We start from the raw sequence: 17,993 nt of genomic DNA, 5'->3' as shown, positions 1-17,993 counted from the left end.
ATTTGTATGAATGCAATAGTAACTCTTGCATTTGAGTCCCGGGGAGGACACATGATAGTTTTAATCATGATACAAATTATCCATTTGTGCAAACGAAGTCGCGAGCAGAAGCTAGTACAAAATAATCCAATAATAAATACGAGTATTTATTAAAGTTTACTTACCTTATTAGGTGCTAATTTACGAGGGCCAGTGCCAGTAGCCACTAATACTACCCCTTGATAACTAGATGCGTACACCGAGGGCTAATTTGCCATCGATTCCCACGAGCGCATCTGCCCGATGACAACTCTCGTTTGTTTCCGATTGTTCTCACTGGCAGGAAACAATTAATTTGTCTCTGGTAGTAGTGAAAAAATATATATTCGAATTTCGATTTTTTTATGTCACAGCGTAAACAAGTAAATTTTAAAATAAAACAAAAAAGCAGACAGCGTCACCAATTAACTATGATGGTCAAGCAAATCTTGTCAGTAGAAAAAGGCGCGAAATTCAAATTTTCTATGAGACGACATCCCTTCGCGCCTACATTTTTCAAATTTGCCGCCTTTTTCTACTGACAAGATCTGCTTGACCAAGTATAGGATTTAAGTAAGGATGTTTGCTAACAAAAATAAAATCGTAAGTGGTCATTCAAAATGTGTGGAAAGTACATTTTTATTTGTATTGCCAATTTTTTAAATTTTTCTGTTTTATCTATGATGAAGCAGCTGTATGGGTCACCGCACAATCAGATTGTTACCTACTTTCTTAAATACCACATCCGTAATATAAAATTTGGGCTCGTTACTCGTTAGGAACGTCCGAAGGAGTAAACCTAATTGATGTGCAAAAGAAAAGAACAGTGAGCTATAATAGTGTGTGGCATATACCTATTATAAGTTAGATTTTTGACTAAACTTTATTTAAGCATTATCAACAAATCTGTATCTTTCGAAAGTAAAACTGATATTCAGTATAAAAAATTAGTTCATCAAAATCTACTAAAAAGCAATAATTTATTTTATTAGACTAACAAGTGAAGTGCCAACCTACAAAGTGAAGGGTGCAAGCATCCCACGCAATATCATGCAACATTAATAATCGGCAATTCTCTCACAACCAGTCATAATGGCAATCAGCCACTAAATATCACGCGATAGATGTTCCCACATCCAAATTTAAAAAATATTTAAACCCATCCCTAGTTTGCTAATTACAAATTTATCAACAACACCCATCGCGGCGCTAATGTCTCGTAGTTAGTATGAAATTAGTACGTAGGGGATGTTAGTTTTGCTTTTGTCCGTCGGCCCGAATAAATTTGTTAACCGACACGCAATGTTGGGACACAGGTGACCGGTCACACGGGGTGATGATGATACCATCGACAAAGATGATTAGGGTTTGTTTATGGGCTAATAATGAACGTTTTTAAATTAAAACCGTTTTAAATGAATAGGGATCGGTGGCTGATTAGAGAACAATAATATAGCGCAACAAAGGCCCAAAGAGAATAAGTACCTAGGTAGTATATAAAGTAAATAATCACTACCGTTTTACAAAGGACATCCTTATTTGGTGTAAATATCATCATATAAGTAGGTAATATTAAGATATGAAAAGTAAACCCTAGTTATATTCTGAACTTAGACTTTGCTTTCATACCTAAGTTAGTAACATAATTTCATTTTATTATTTCATTATTATTGTTATTATTTACATTTTTATTTTATTTTACTTTGACGATCATGATAGAAATTCTTATATTTTTGACATCAATGCAAACTTATTATGTAATTGTCTTTCATGAAATAAATCATCTAATATAATCTAATCCAGCGGTCGTCGGCAACCTTTTTTTGCATAGTTTTAGTAGCGTAGTTAACGATGAGTAAGTTGACGCGGGCCGCACTTTGTTAATATTTATGACTTTATCAGACATTGTCGTTTCTCAATATTACATAGCCAGAGAGGCTCGCAGGCCGCAAGTGACAGTTTCACGAGCCGCATGCGGCCCGCGGGCCGCAGGGTGCCGACCGCCGATCTAATCTAATCATTTAACTTTCCATATAAAACAATCCGTCTCAGTCTCATCTCAACTACTATTGTTAAATTATCGTTCTAAATAAAATTTTTCGCACATCTCTATTTATTGACTCTTTATAACAATGGACCCAAGACCGGCAGATGTCATAACTTCATCAAAAATCAAACTCAAATAAACTCTATAACTATTGAATACCAAAAACTTTTATTTACTGGGCTTTAAACGGAGTCTTTAGACAACGCGATATTCTATATTATGCATTTTAAACTTTAATATAACGCGTCAAGGTCGTTTTACGATTGCGTTATGGGCTTTTTCAAGTTATCCTCGATCTGTCATTATCCTGCTTAAGACGTATTAAATTGTTCGAGTCGGTTCAGGATTGTCTATGGTAGTTTTTTCTTTTTGAACCAGACACCGCGCTTCCTGCCGTGCAAGTGCGTATTATTCGGATGCTATTGAAAGGAGATGCCTTTGTGACTTGCCTTAAATACTCGTTATAAAGACGTATTATCTTGCTCGTGGGACCGTGTTTGCGAGCGAATGAGGTTGAAAAAATGCATTGGAATTTGTTGAATGAAAGCTCGGATGACTTTTTTGGGATAAAGTCGGAGATGAGATTTTGGCGAGTTGAAATTATGGGGAAAAGACGGTATTTAATTAATGAGTTTTAGATGTAGCTAGCTTCCGATTAGAAACCATTTAAAACAATAATATCACGTTTAAATTAAACTTAAGGGATAAAATCGTTCAGTCTATAAATTATATGCACATTCTAACAAATAAGACATAAGTCGGTATTATTTACCATTTTTTTCGTCACAAACCCTCCTTAGTTCACCAATGACGCTCAAATTCGTCCGGCAATCAATCAAAATACCCAAGATTGTGAAATCTAAAAGCGCATTCTAATTGCCCGTCGCGCCTTTCAAAGTTGCATTCAAAGCGAAAACATCCCACTGCGAAAACGTGTCGCCCGATGCTGTATATGCCAGTGTGTATGTCTCGTAGTGACATACGTCTGTTTAAAATAAGAACATTTTGTTGAAGGGGTGCGTTTGGGCGGAGCGTGTGCCCCCGTGATCACATAATTGTGACACTTTTACTGAGTACTGATTTATTGCTTTTATGACCGTTATGTGATTCGGCTTGAGGGCTTTCGGTTTTGTTTTGTAATAGGAACGTTTAGTTAGAAGTGTCATCGATATGAAAGGACTAGGGACGATTGGACAACTTTGTAACTATTCAAACAAAACAATTTTATTAATTACCGAATGAGCAAAAGCTTTAATCATAATATAATCAAATTTTAATACATGGTTAACACAAAGAAAATATACGATTGAATTGCAATTGAGTAGATGGTAATTTTATGATACCCTAACAAGCACTCTACAGACAACCCATGCGACGGTCTGCCAGTTACCATTATGTGCCTCAAGCATTATAGATATGTACATAGTACATAGTACGATGAGCAGTGCAAAAGCGATGCACCAGATCTAAACGCACTTTTTTTAAAGGGTAATTTCCACTGTCAAATCTATAAACGTAGTAACGAATATGTCTCACCAGGTCGCATCCTCTACGACGTACCCTGCGCCGTCTGCCGCGACCACTCCTCGGGCAAGCACTACGGCGTATTCGCATGCGATGGTTGCGCGGGATTCTTCAAGCGGTCCGTGCGCCGCGACCGCCGCTATGCGTGCAAAGCCCGCAGCCCGGGCGCCTGTCTGGTAGACAAGGCGCATAGGAACCAATGCCGGGCGTGCAGGCTCTCTAAGTGTCTGGATGCGGGGATGAATAAAGATGGTGAAATATTTTTGTTGACAAGTTGCTATTTATAGATAACATGCTTATTGGACATGGTTACGATTAGCGCTCCCAGCTGTGAGCTTCAAGTTTTAAACACCATGAACAAAGGCATTTGTTTTTTAATAAGACTTAAACCTGGCATTTGAACTCACGAAATATCAGCTGTTTTCCTGTAGAGCGATTTGAGTCGAGCCTTGCACGTTAACCACATTGTCTTATTATCATCAGCTCTAACAGTATTTTAACACCATTATTTTTAATTCCCAACAGCAGTCCAGCATGAGCGTGGTCCCCGCAACTCCACCATCCGCCGGCAGATGGCACTCTTTCTTAAAGACCCTGCCATGCCCTCACCAGACATCGCGTTAACACCACCGGCCCTAGACTTAGCACTACCGAAACACACCATGATACCGTCTGCACCTATGACTCTCTTCCACCCTTACGCGTACAACAGACTCATGATGCCTCTAAGCCACTGCTCTCCTAAAGCTCCGTCCCCACCGCCGATCACTCCTTCGCTTCTAACCCCATCCGACCCTGAAACCATATGCGAAGCTGCCGCGAGACTATTATTCATGAACGTAAAATGGGCAAAGAACGTCCCAGCGTTCACGTCCCTATCCTTACCCGACAGACTGCTTCTATTAGAGGAATCATGGCGGGATCTGTTCATCATAGGGGCGGCTCAGTTTCTATACCCTTTAGATTTGAAAGTATTAATGAATTTCAAGAATACTGCGGTAGAAAAAGAAGTACAGGAATTCGAGAAGGTGCTAGCTGAAGTGGCGAAGCTGCGACCGGATAGCAATGAGTTTGCGTGTCTCAGGGCCGTGGCTTTATTTAGGACGGTGGGCGAGAAGAATGGCCAGGGTTTTAGAAGACTACAGGATTTGCCTGCGGTTGCTGCGTTGCAGGATCATTCAAAACTCGTTATCAATGAGGTGAGTCACAGACAAACATCCTCCAGACTTAGCATAGTCGCGCTACCCCCTCTGCCACCCATACGGTAATTTTACTCCATGTTCAAGTCGAAAGTGTCTTTGTGTGACGTCCGTGTCTTTGAATGGACCAATCACGGCACGGGACTTCGCTCACCTCGTCCCGCGCACCCCCCGCATTTTTGGCATCATCGGTTGCATGAAATAATTGCTCTAAACTCGGTCTAGAGGATTCCTAGTCTATGAGGTGAGTTTACGAGCAGATTATATTAATCTAAGCTCTTAACCGCGGTCTTTGAATATCTTTGACATAATTCCACAGACTTGCTGAATTTACTTTTGTAATTCGTTTGATATTAGTTGTATCCTGTGTAATAGTGGATTTAAGTACAAAATCGCTACTAAAATCCTGAAAATATCTAGAGTAAAGTGAAGAAGTGCTTTACTCTTTACTTCCACAATACATTAAATAGTTCAGGCCATGCCAGCGTGACCTTATTACACTTGGTGCGATTCGCACGTCGCTCCGATGTTCGAGCGGGATGTCGCTATAATACACACATACTCTTAGCGTTGTCTCGCTCAAACATCGACCTTAGTGATGTGTCCTGTGTATTTATCCATCTGCAACACCGACCGTAGAGTTGCACTCGCGAAAGTCACATAATCGGTCATAATTCCTAAGCAATTCGTTATTTTCCAGTACACATTGAGGACATACCCATTAGACACATCCCGAGCCAGCCAGCTCGTTCAACTGCTGCCGAGCATGAGGCGGGTGCCGAGCGACGCCATCGTCGAGCTGTTCTTCAGAGCCACCATTGGGGACATTCCTATAGAGAGGATAATCAGCGACATGTATAGGACGGGAAAGGATACCGTGTAGTCATTTAGCAATATACCTACACCTGTTGTTATATTGTACCTGATGTATGAACTTACGATACGAGGATACGCTATATACTATTTATGTCAAAAATCATATTAAATCAACGTCGCTTCATAATCGTACACATAACAGCTAGGTATTATAGCCGGTCAAGCAACTTAGTCAGTAGAAAAAGGCGCGAAATTCAAATTTTCTTCGGGACGATAACCCTACGTGCCTACGTTTTTTTTTATATTAGCCGCTTTATTCTGCTAACAGAAATGGATTGACAGACTATAAATGCAAATATGTACATCCGGCTTGTGTACAGATTTAAAATAACCTAGACCTGTGAATGATTTTATGAGTGAATAAAAATAGGTAAGTCTATTTGTATATATATGTTGAAAATTTTCGAAATTCAGATTGATCGTTAGATACCTATTAAAAGTACTTAGGGAGTTCTTGGTGCTAATTAATTACTAAGTACTTCTACAAAAAATTTTTAAAACCTTGTTCTTAATTTAAAATTGCATACCTATGCGCAGTAGTTGTCAAACCTTTGATAGGTTAAAAGTTAAAAGGGGTTTACACGTCATGCAGTGAAAAAAGTCCTAGGACTTCATACCACACTAGGAGCGATTCCACACACGAGAAGAACAACCCCAAGTGTAGAAATAACTAAACGGTAATTAAATTAGATGAAGGCACCATCATAATATCGGTTATTAAATAGCTTTCATACTCAAAATTCGAATATTGTTTCTGGTTTGAGGTTATGTAGAATGGCCGCTGAAAAATCAATAACTATTTAAGTACCTTGGGCAATTCCGTTTTACTTTTTTCGCCCTCAAATACGCCATCTATCAGATTTAACAGACAGTACGAACACGAACTAGTGTAGAAGGCTGAAACAGATTCCAAGGCTACAATACTAATAAGTCCAAATATCATTCCAATTCAATCTATCAGTACGTCGCTTACCAAAACATTAAGATTCGCGCGGGTACGCATGAAACAATACGATTACAATCTAATACCAAATTAAAATTTTAATCGTGAATAGACCACCTGTTGAGTCATATATCCTACAGCGTTCTGTAATCCTAGTATTTTCCAAGTGTCGTTGCTTGGATCAGCCGTTTGCTATAAATGACAACGCTTTTATTAATAATATGAATGTTATAAATTAAAACTCGCACGTGTTTTCAATTACAAAACATAAAATTTTGTGTTTGGTATCAAGCTATTGATTTTTCAGTAACCTAGAAAACCGTTAATTACGTTAATGGTAGTTTATTTTGCCGACTCAAAAAAGATTAACATAGAATCAAATTAAGACTCAATTGTAATTTAAGGGTGACTTTCTTTGATACGAAGAAGTATTCATGATAAAAGTTACAGTAATCATAACATAAATGTCGTAAATAGCTTGTGGCGTTTTTAAAGATTTGTATTTAAAAAATAAATCTTAACAATTATTTAGAAAATAGGAAACGCTTTGAAAGCAAACCTCCACAATAATATTTACCTATTTGTTTTACATCGGGGGCAAAGTTGTTGTTTACCTCCTCATGCTAGTATTAAACCGAGCAAGCGAAAGATTCCATAATTCACCCACGAGCTTAACAAGTATTTCGAAACGTGGCATCTTAAGCATAACGAGGGTTTCAACGCACGATGGTTAAACAAACTTTGGTGAGAAACACAAAATGTTCACCACATAAATGCGAGAAAAATATGTACTAAGTGTAGAAGCACTAGTACATTACGAATCAAATCCAAATGAACGCTATTAAATATTTATCATTCAGAACATAAGGAAACAACTCAAAACGTGTATTAAAAAACTTTGCCTCTTTCGTGGATGAAATGCAATTTTCTGAACATTTTTGAATAATAAAGAGAACCTTTACGAGCTGGTATGGTGAAAAAGAATATTTGTATATTTTATCCACATTTTATGGAGACTGTGCGGAAAGAGAAGACTCTTCTCTTTCCGAACAGACTATGAAAGTGTGCCAACTATCCTATGTCCATGCCCAGTGTTGGCCGCACGTTAATTGCAATTGACCATTAACCATTACTAATTGAACCGTAAACGGTGACGGATGGTTACAGTTTACGGTTCAATTTGTAATGGTTAATGGTCAATTGCATTAACATTTCGGCCAACACTGAATGCCTCACTATCTCCATGACACATTTCATCTATAAGTTCAGCGGTTACATTCGAATTTATAATATTACTAGGTAAATTACTACTTAGATACTTATAGGATTTCGTATTAATAAATTAATTGCCTTATCCCTTGTTACGTAAATTAAGTAAGTAGGTACCTACCTACCAAATTAACTAGGTAGAGGTACCTGTACGGCTACCACCAGTTTTGACATTGACATAACGCTCACGTTTACGTAACTTACTTTCTATGCATCTCGCTCGTACTCGCATATGCGAGCAATAGTGCAAGCGAGATGTACAGAAAGTAAATTACGTAGACGTGAGCGTTATGTCAATGTTAAAACTGATGGTAGAGGCTCTGCATATATTTTGTCAAAATTGTTAGATAAATAGACATAATTATAATTGGCACGTGATTGAAGTGATAATAGGTAGGTATTTTTTTATTAGGTTTAGGTATGATTGCGATATTTAACATGATAATATTTAATCACTGTATCCCAGTTATATTAGTTTAAAAGCTCATTTTACATAAGGACTTTCCAAGGCGTTTCCAAGGCCAAGATGACAACCATTTCCTCAAAGGTTAGCTGGAAGAGGTCCCTTTTAGGGATAAGTTCGCCGTTGTACATAACATTTTATTTTTTGTTTTGCTTTGTCCGTTTTATGTAGGCCTATGTGCAATAAAGTGAGATACCTACATACATACAATCGTTCATCGACCAACTCCAACGGTCGGTCTTTGAGAAAAACGCACTTAACCGATTTGCAAGACCGAAGTGTAGCCATAAGAGCTCCGCGAATAGTTTGTGCGGAGCTCTAAAGGTGGCCACTGACGAGCCTTCCAACAGTCCAAATAGCGTGGCTGCAATCCAAAATCGGTCCGTGAATGTCAAAAACGTACAATGTTTAATATTAGCATACCGTCCATTTGGATGAATCCATTGTAACGGCATCCATTTGGAAGGCTCGTCAGTGGCCTGCTTAAGAATGTAATCGGGATGACAGATGATACGAAATGTCATGTGACTATTTTCATTCATTAATAAAGTTTCGATCGGCGTTTTCTATCAGCGTTTGTCATCTTGACTAGGCCCCCAGTTGTTGTACAAAAACTCCTCGTGGTTTTATGTCAAAGTCGCAAATTGTCAATATTGTCAAAATAACAGAATTACGATTGTAATGTCAATATCTTCATCCGTCATCATGATGTCTATTTCATTAACCACGTAATTAGTAGGTACCCACACAATGATGTTTACGGTTTTGACTAGAACAACAGAGAAATATAAATTACTCAAAAATTATAATAAATCCTCGTAGTACGTACCTACGTAATATAATAAGAAATGATAGCTATAGTTGGTCAAGCAGATCTTGTCACTAGAAAAAGGCGGCAAATTTGAAAAATGTTGGCGCGAAGGGATGTCGTCATCGTCTCATAGAAAATTTGAAATTCGCGCCTTTTTCTACTCACAAGATTTACTTGACCATCTATAATTACTACATTAGTCCTATAATATCTTTGCGACTATACAGGTTGACTCACATGTCTCTTGGTCCGTGTTACAAATAACAGCCTTGTATGTATTTTATTTTTGTTGTGTCACCCTATATTCAAAATAGGTATTAAATACATTTTAAAATTTGAATAAATATTTGATATTTATAGTAGGTAGTTATTAGGGCAATACATAAATTAGTCGTGTACTAAATAAACTTATCTATAATATAATTTAATTCAGTACTATAAGCTAGACCATCTACTAGATTCTAGAATATATTAGGTAGGTAGTGATATAAATAAAATAAATAACTATAATTTATCATTTGTTTTAATACTACTTACACCCCATAATATAACATTTTCGTCATTACCATTAGGTACCTATGAGATTGTGTTATAAGAAGGTTATAAGCTTATAAGATAAGTTATAAAACTTATAAAACAATAATTATAACAGAACTCGTGGCCCCCTTCCGTCTCTAACATCCGTGTTATAGGTACATTACATTGCATTGTCAATTTGTCATCATAGTTACGTCCTTAAATATGCTTAATTATTATAACATCTTACCTAAAATACTTAATAAAAAAAAACCAATTAAGTATGTAATAATAAAAAAAGAAACTTGGAACCCACAGAATTGTTTTTAGTGGACTAATGATTCTGTATCATTCTATTTGTCATGTAACTTACGCACTGGTTGATTCCATACAATTCTAGCCCCAATGACTTCTTACAAACCCTATGCCTTTCAAAAAAAAAGTTAACGGAAATAATTACATACACACAAAAAATGACTACAAAATCGGTCACAGATATTTAGGGTCGCTTATCCGTGACAATAAAGTCAGTTCAAAACATCACGTCCGATCTGACGTCTGAATAAAAGCCCATCCCTATTATACTTCATCAAATTCACTCAATAATAAAGCCATATTTCGCTAAGTAGCTTTTTATTTCTATTATTATATCTCCATCTCTATCTGACTCCCTGCTAGAAAAGGAGACCGAAGCGTATTTGTAAAGACTGTCCTCGGGTTTCGACCAATAATCTAGGGATGGCACGCTATTATGTCAAAATGACAATTCACAAATTGACGCGACCGAAAGTCTATAAACTCAAAAGTTAACCCTGTTTCCTAATCCACTAGAAAACCAACTCTATTCTCTATACAATACCCTTCAAAATAGCTTGGCATTGGGATCACGCTAGCCGCTATTGAAAATGAACTTTCAGAGGTCGAAATAGGGTTTATTTTATATTATATTTAATGGGTAAGTTTGGGAAAAAAATAGAAAGGGGGTGAACAAAAGCTCATAAAAGTTTGAGATTAATGGGGATTTGGACACAATATAGAGCAAACGCACATGTCTGTCGGTCTGTCGTCAACGGAGGGCTCATCGCAAACAAAGGGACGTAATGCTGTCTACCGCGTGATGACGCTTTGATGAATTCACTCGTTATACCGACTGCTGATTATGGGCCGATTTTGAATTTTTTTTTTCGTTAGATTTGGATAAAATGTGGCTGGTGAACCCTTATGTGCACTATTTTTTTTCTATAATGTACTTGTACGACATACCTAAGTATTTATTTTTTTAGGTAAGTAATAAAGTGAACTTGCTAGATTTTTTAATGTCCCATGTATCCAGAGTGTTACAATGCCAAGATAAGGGTTAAATACTCACGTTCAACAACACAAAATAAATCTAGACATTTTTTGTAAATTTATTGTAAAGATATTCTGAATTCAAGATTAAAAACGTACCTACCTACATAGTAGGTACTTACATCGTGCATCGAGGGGGGGTAAGTGAAATATTCGAAACGAGGGAGTTATTTCACGACAGCCAAAAGCTAAAGTACATATATGAGACTGGAAATAAAAAGCTATGAAATAAATCAAATTAAATATTAATAAACAAAAATATTAAATCATTTAAACCTTAACTTTAAACAAGTAAATAGGTACTTATAACTTATTCGGTTCGTATGAATTAGTGACATTAAGTAATTCGTATAAATTAGTAGCATCATTGACATGACAGTAATAGCCCAGCAATCTTCTGACAAAGTTCAATCGGGAGGCGATGACTAAATTTATTACTTTTTTATGCTTTCTTTACGTGAGTGGATGCCGTTCCTCAGCAACCCACCAACAGAACGGCAGCTGACGTCCACGAGGGCTCATTACACATCGCCCTTAACCACTTTACGAGGTTTCACCCGCCCGGGATGCTATTGATCATGGACATCTGTTCCTGGCCCGAGGTCCATCTCTCCAATAACCAATACAAATCCAATTTTAATTTGTTTAAAACATAAACAAGGCCTCTGTTTTAGTTTCAAGTCCAAATGGTCCAATGTGGTTAGATACAAGTGCCTTTTCAGGTGGTTGAAAGAGCGATTTGAAATTATATGTAGTTTTCTGACACGGAACAAAGTTTTTCATGTTCTGTAGTGTTCTGTATTGTGTTTTTTGAGGTTGCAAGCGCCATCTTTATATTTCTTATTACACTTACATTTCGAATGAGCATGGTAGGAGGCAAATAATAATATTGGTGAACGTTCACGAGATGGCACTGTCCTAAGCTGTTTACTAAAGCAAGCTCATAGATGGCTCTAATAATCTGCAATGTGGCAATAACCTACTACGATTTTACTTATTAATTTTACATACACGTTTCTTTTATGAAATAACAAAACGAATTATAATTAATAATGAAATAAATAAAGTAAAATTAATAGTCAATAGTTGGTTGGAATTTGGTTGGAATGCAGGACACGACAGATGGCGCATTTTTTCAGAATGACCTAAAAACGCTCATGCCAATGTACCGTCAGGGATGTGTGTGTGCGACAAGGAAAATGTTAGTAGTGTGTGTGGGTGCGCAGTGCAGTCCTTCCATCTAGCTGTCAACGGTTCGCTGTTCTCGGAAAGCGAGTGCGAATCTTCCAAAAATGATTTATAATATATTAATTAATTTTCACTTAACTTAGAGTTATGTATGACTATACCAATACCTCCGAAGATATATCACTATCTTGTTGTTTAACAAGTACTTACGCAGACGATAGACATTATGGTGCAGTGTCATCCACCGTTGGAATTAGAGGAATTACCAAAAGAAGACGAAGAAAGACTAGAAAAAGTGTTCGCTAAGTTAGATATCGACGGTAATGGGAAGATCGACATCCATGACCTGTCGGTCGCGCTCAAGGAGCTGGCTCCACACATTAACCGAAGTTATGCAGAGGTTAGAATTTCATTTTTTATTGTATGCTTTATGGAATAAATAACGGTGGTTTCACCTCGCCTCGCTATTCCCGACGAAACGCCACACGTGTGACTCGCTCGAGTTATGACTCACTTTAATTTATTCATATAAATTGGAGTAGCAACTAATAATTAAAGTACCTAACAATACAAATGTACATAAACCTACATACCTAATAGCAACTGTCATATCATTAAAATTTGCGCAGTTTCAAAATAGAATTTTACAAAATAGATGTTTTGATTGCATGTGCCAAAAGCGAAATTCTTTGTATTGTAGAAGGTTCTTTATGTTCAAATTTCTTGCTCTATTAATTGTCTGGCTAGTGGCTACTTATGTTTATCATTCTTTATCTATGTACCTATCATATTTTTTTACAACCTATTATAAACTTCAATAGCTATACATTTTTTTACAACAATGTCAAAGTAGCATTTTTCTAGATGATCTATGGATGCTAAAGTTTATGAACTAAGTCATAGAGATAAAAATACATAGAGTGGTCACTCCATACTTCAGTTTTAGTATCAATAAGACTATTATTTTCATAGTCAACATCTAGCATCGAGTAGCGGAATTATCAGTACTGCTAATTGACAGAAGCTGAACTCGCCGATATACTGGACCGGATTGATCACATCAGCACAGAATATGGTCTTCTGATCAGTCAGAGTAAAACCAAACTGATGTTTGTCAACCGGAGCGGCCATCCACAGAGAACAAACAAGCTACGTGACCTCGATACAGTACACAAGTTTGTATACCTAGGATCACAAATTAGCGATGATGGGGACTGTGACCAGGAGATAGTCAGGCGAGGTCAGATGGCAAAAGCAGCAGTGAAGCGAATTGAGAAGATCTGGAGGAACCAAAGAATTAACCGCAAAACAAAGATAAAGCTCATGCATACCCTTATCTTCTCAATCTTCCTGTATGCTTCCGAGACTTGGACATTGAAAGCCCGGGCACTTAGAAGGATAGACGCGTTCGAGATGTGGTGATGGCACAGAGTGCTCAATATATCTTGGACTAAATGCCGCATAAAACGAGTCTATCTTAGAGGAGCTCAATATCATCACAAGGCTATCCACCATCTGTACCCAAAGAGTCCTTTCTTAAAATTCTTCAGACACACAGTCAGACGCGGCACGGACACGTTAGAAAGGCGCATTATTACCGGGAGTGTCGACGGACGAAGGAGTAGAGGGCGTGCACCCAGTAGATGGTCCGATGTGGTCCAAAATATTACCTAGACTTCGCTCCAGGCAACGATGCAGATGGCCGAAGATCGAGAGGCCTGGAGAGCAGTGGTAGGAAGAATAACCCATAGGAGTCATGTCCCTCAGACATGAGGTCACGACCACGAAGAAAGAAATTGACAATAGATGTTGTACCAACCGAAAAGTCTAATCCTCAACAATTTTCAGCTAATATTATAACCGGATTTACCAGAACTTTATTTTCAACTCCTTCTGCTTTTAATATTAGTTGCGTTAATTATTTGTAAATTGTTGTACAATAAAATTTTCGTGAGTCGCGACACTAGTGAATTCTAGTATCAAGTAGCGGTACTGATAATTCCGCTACTCAATGCTAGATGTCGACTCCGAAAATAATAGTCGTTTTGGTACCAAAACTGATGTATGGAGTATTCTTACTGTATTTCTCTATGACTGACTAAACCTAGCTTGAAGTAGCAATTTCTCCTTATAATGAAAGGTGCCATGGTAAACCATGATTAAATATAGAAAGAAAGCTAATTTTCTCACTGTCTGAACTGCAATATTTGCCATTGACTTGTTGATAAAGAGATTGATTTATCTTCTGTCAAGATTTAACCAAAAATCTCATCCAGGTAATCTGTGATAAGAAGAAAGATTAGGTATATTTGTTATTGTTATGCAAAGTAGGGTATATTGACATTGTACAATCTTGAAACTGATTAAGAAAAAAATTACATTTAGGCTCCGTGTTGACCAGAGATGTGCAATGAATCGATGATGCATTGTGAACACATGTTTTTAAGAATCAATAGAATCACTACACGCCGAGCAAAACGAATGAAGTGATTCTCTCTCTCTCTCTCTCTTCTCTCTTTAGCCTTTTTCTACCCTTCGGGTGTAGGCCTACTTCGTTTTACGCCATTCGTCACGGTCCTGTGCAGACAGAAGTGATTCTATTGGTTCTTAATAAACAAATCCCTCGCATTGCATCCTTGCATGTCTCTGGTCGAAATGCAGGCTTAGGTGGCTGCCTAGACACATTAATAATTGTTATGAGCTATCAATATTACATTATTTCACATTAGATTGATTACATGAAAACATTTATAAAACACTGCATCATCGGGTTTTAGAACCCGCAGCAAAGTGTGCTCTATTACCAGTTACATGTGTTACAAAACTATTTAACCATCATCTTGTGTAAAGGAACATTCTTGCTTAGGACAAATTATAGTACATTGTAGGAGAGGATGGAAAACCGCTATAAGATGGACGAGTCGTTTGAGTAAATCAACTCACCTCAAATAAAACGAGTCCATTTTTAGCGTTTCCGGCTGAGGCATTACATAGTGCTTTTCACGACTACTGCGAGGAAATAAGAAAACATTTGCATAACTATAAGTACTTGCCCGCGATTTCTCAGGTAGCAAATTACTAGCCACTGCCTGTGCTGTCTCTTGAATTTCGGTAGGCGTCAGTGTAAGAATATCATTTTCTTCACTAGAAGAACTCATTTTTATAGCGAGCGTAGATATACGCGTTTCTTGTATTTTTTAGTCAAACACAATTTATACTATTCAATTCAGTAAGTATTTTCAAATCCCGCCTTTTTTACTTTTTTTATCACTTTTAAGAGGCGTTTTTCTGTTATTTGCTTCAAACCGACTCTAAACTTAGAAGCGTTTTTGCTAAAAAAAACCACAAACAGCTACAAAAGTAAAAAACGCCTTAAGCGTGAACTGAATGGATAATTGTTAAAAAAAAATGAACTGAATGGTTTTGACATTTCTTTTTTTTTTTCAAACAAGAAATTGGTCCTATAAATAACCTTATTTTATTTTTGAAGGAAAAAGTTGCGCCAAAAAAGACCTTTTATTGATTTTTATGTTTTAAATGATACTCATTTCTGTAGCGAACCGTCACCAATGACAGATGATGATAACAATGAAACATTGTAGTAGTGGTGGTTCAGGTGCTACAGCTATTGCCTACTTTCCAGCTTGGTTTTAGACCATCTATTACCACATTTCCGAACAGTGGCGTGAAAAAGTAATAAGAAGAGAAACATAAACAGCATTTTAGAAAAATTGTTACAATTGGACACATTATTATTTAGTATTGCATACTTAAGACATCTAACATCCAAATGTCGAAGCAATTCCTGGTGCTTAAAAGAATAGATATTTATTTTATTACATCCTCGTATTAGTTACTACTTATTGGCTACTGCTCGCGACTTCTTCTGCGTGTGCTGATAATGATTGATACAAACTATCCTATGTCCTACCTTGGGCTTCTAAATGTCTCCATTCCATCAGTTATTGGTTCAACAGTTTGGTATTGTTACGTCTGGGCTTTCTGACATCAGGGCATTGTTACATTCGGATGAATTGACCATGGAGACACTTCTCTGACACATGGCGGTCTAGCATGAGTTGCGTTCTCGCGTGCGACTCCATTCATCAAGCGCGAATTCAAGTATGGACTCGCGCGCGAGAACGCAAATCATGCTAGCAGGTTTGGACATATATGCCCCTAAAGAAGATAAAGTTACTTTCACGTTCATAATATAATATTATAGTACAATTTTTGACATAATTTGAAAATGAATATTTTTTTATGGTTGTTCTGTTTCATGCATTATCAATTTTTATTTGCTTGTGTAATTCCAGCTGTATCAATACCACAGACATCACTGTTCATAAGCGCAGACTTGCAGACAAAATGGCATTTAATAGAGCAGAGTAATTAGTACAAAATCATGTTTGTGATCTAAAGGTGAAGATCTGAATTACATTGTGTATAGTCAGTCAGCATCAATAGTACAGTATGAAACAACGCGCCAAAAGTATCTAACAATAAATATTTTTCTTGATGAATTTGACCAAGTCTTATAACATTTTTTGCTCCTTATGACTCAGAAATGCGTGGTTAAAATGTGTCGGGTTACTTTAGCCCACAGTGTATAGACATTCAATTGGGAGTTAGATATCATTTCAGTATTTTTTTACTTTTTACATGTTCAAAACTCTGTCCAGATTTAATTTCACATATGTTACTGACTCCTTTGTGTTTGTTTAGTGATATATACGGTGGGATTTTTTTTCCCAGTAGTTACCACTGGTAACAACTTGGTGGTAACTAGTGGGAATAAGTGGGAATAATAAAGGTAACTTACAAAGCGGTTGCAACGTGGGTCCGCGATCAAAACGTTTACAATCCGCCGACCGCGCTCAATGTGACATCACCGCCTTGCTACCGCGCCGCCCGCAACCGCTTCGGAACGCTTCCGCGTCAATGTGACGGAGCCTTTAGCTTGTTAACAGGCCGGCCATAATGTAACTAGGTTTCTAGGCTTTATATTTTTAGTTTCAATGTACTACTAATCTATGACACGTATTGATCGGGGTAAATGCAACAGCAGCGGTGTGAAGTGGCGTGTATTTAACGTTCTCCGCCTGAACGCACTGCGAACTAGTTGAGATCGGAAATCGACTTGCTAATTAAATGTTCCGAGTTTACGCTGAATCGGAATGAAAGTTATAGAAGCAAGGAATGGAAACTAGCTTGTTGACCTTTTGGTTTGGAGTTTCTATCAAGACATAAACTAGTGACTCTGTCTCACTCACACAGCATAGTGCTGTCTCAGTCACACACCAGAACGGCGTGTGAATCCGTAAAGAGTGATCGTCACATTAGTCTAATCTAATATGTTACTACTGTTAATTTGATTTGATGCAAAGCAAGTCATTTTTTGGCAAGAAATTTATATACCTATTAAATCATAAGATTCATAAGTTTTAAAAGGTTTTATGATTAACTAGGTACCTTTATAATTACATATTTTAATAAATTAATATCAGATTGACATGCTATTTAGAACAGTATTTTGGCATACTTTTAGCATAGGCCGAGGCCGAGTACACCTCTTACCACAGATAAAGATGTTATACATTGTTGAATTCTCCAAATATACAATATTAGAACACTTCACCCTTATAGACGTAATAGGAGGTAGCTTATCGATTCTCATTTCTTAATATGATTGAAGAGAATTACCATTAGCTGCACTAGCAGGTGAACGCATGTGTCCTACGAGTGACCTAAATTTAGTCCGTCTGTGTCGGCGTACTAATAATATCGCT

General features: G+C 37.2%; 2 protein-coding genes across 2 annotated transcripts in view; both read left to right on the top strand.

Annotated features, from left to right (window-relative positions):
- Positions 1–1,375: 1,375 nt before the first annotated feature.
- Positions 1,376–5,671, top strand: LOC134805134 (nuclear receptor subfamily 2 group E member 1). Its single transcript, XM_063778433.1, has 4 exons — positions 1,376–1,384; positions 3,553–3,841; positions 4,115–4,788; positions 5,489–5,671. Exons 1-4 carry the CDS (start codon positions 1,376–1,378, stop codon positions 5,669–5,671), a joined length of 1,155 nt encoding a protein of 384 aa, XP_063634503.1.
- Positions 5,672–12,216: 6,545 nt separating this feature from the next.
- LOC134804080 (calcium-binding mitochondrial carrier protein SCaMC-2) overlaps positions 12,217–17,993 on the top strand; it is a 66,069-nt gene continuing 60,292 nt past the window's right edge. Inside the window, exon 1 of the mRNA XM_063776988.1 lies at positions 12,217–12,604. Coding sequence (XP_063633058.1) covers positions 12,431–12,604 — 174 coding nt within the window. The 5' untranslated portion in view covers positions 12,217–12,430. The remainder of the gene's footprint in view (positions 12,605–17,993) is intronic.

The sequence above is a fragment of the Cydia splendana genome, chromosome Z (assembly GCF_910591565.1).
Source record: "Cydia splendana chromosome Z, ilCydSple1.2, whole genome shotgun sequence".
Taxonomy (NCBI): domain Eukaryota; kingdom Metazoa; phylum Arthropoda; class Insecta; order Lepidoptera; family Tortricidae; genus Cydia; species Cydia splendana.
The sequence above is the reverse complement of the archived record's forward strand: the minus strand, read 5'-3'. Positions and strand labels throughout refer to the sequence as shown.

What these genes read in the sequence shown, in the direction of transcription:
- LOC134805134 (XM_063778433.1), top strand. An exon ending in TGCGGGGATGAATAAAGATG is followed by an intron (nt 3,842 to 4,114) that starts GTGAAATATTTT and finishes AATTCCCAACAG; the next exon opens with CAGTCCAGCATGAGCGTGGT. An exon ending in CAAAACTCGTTATCAATGAG is followed by an intron (nt 4,789 to 5,488) that starts GTGAGTCACAGA and finishes GTTATTTTCCAG; the next exon opens with TACACATTGAGGACATACCC.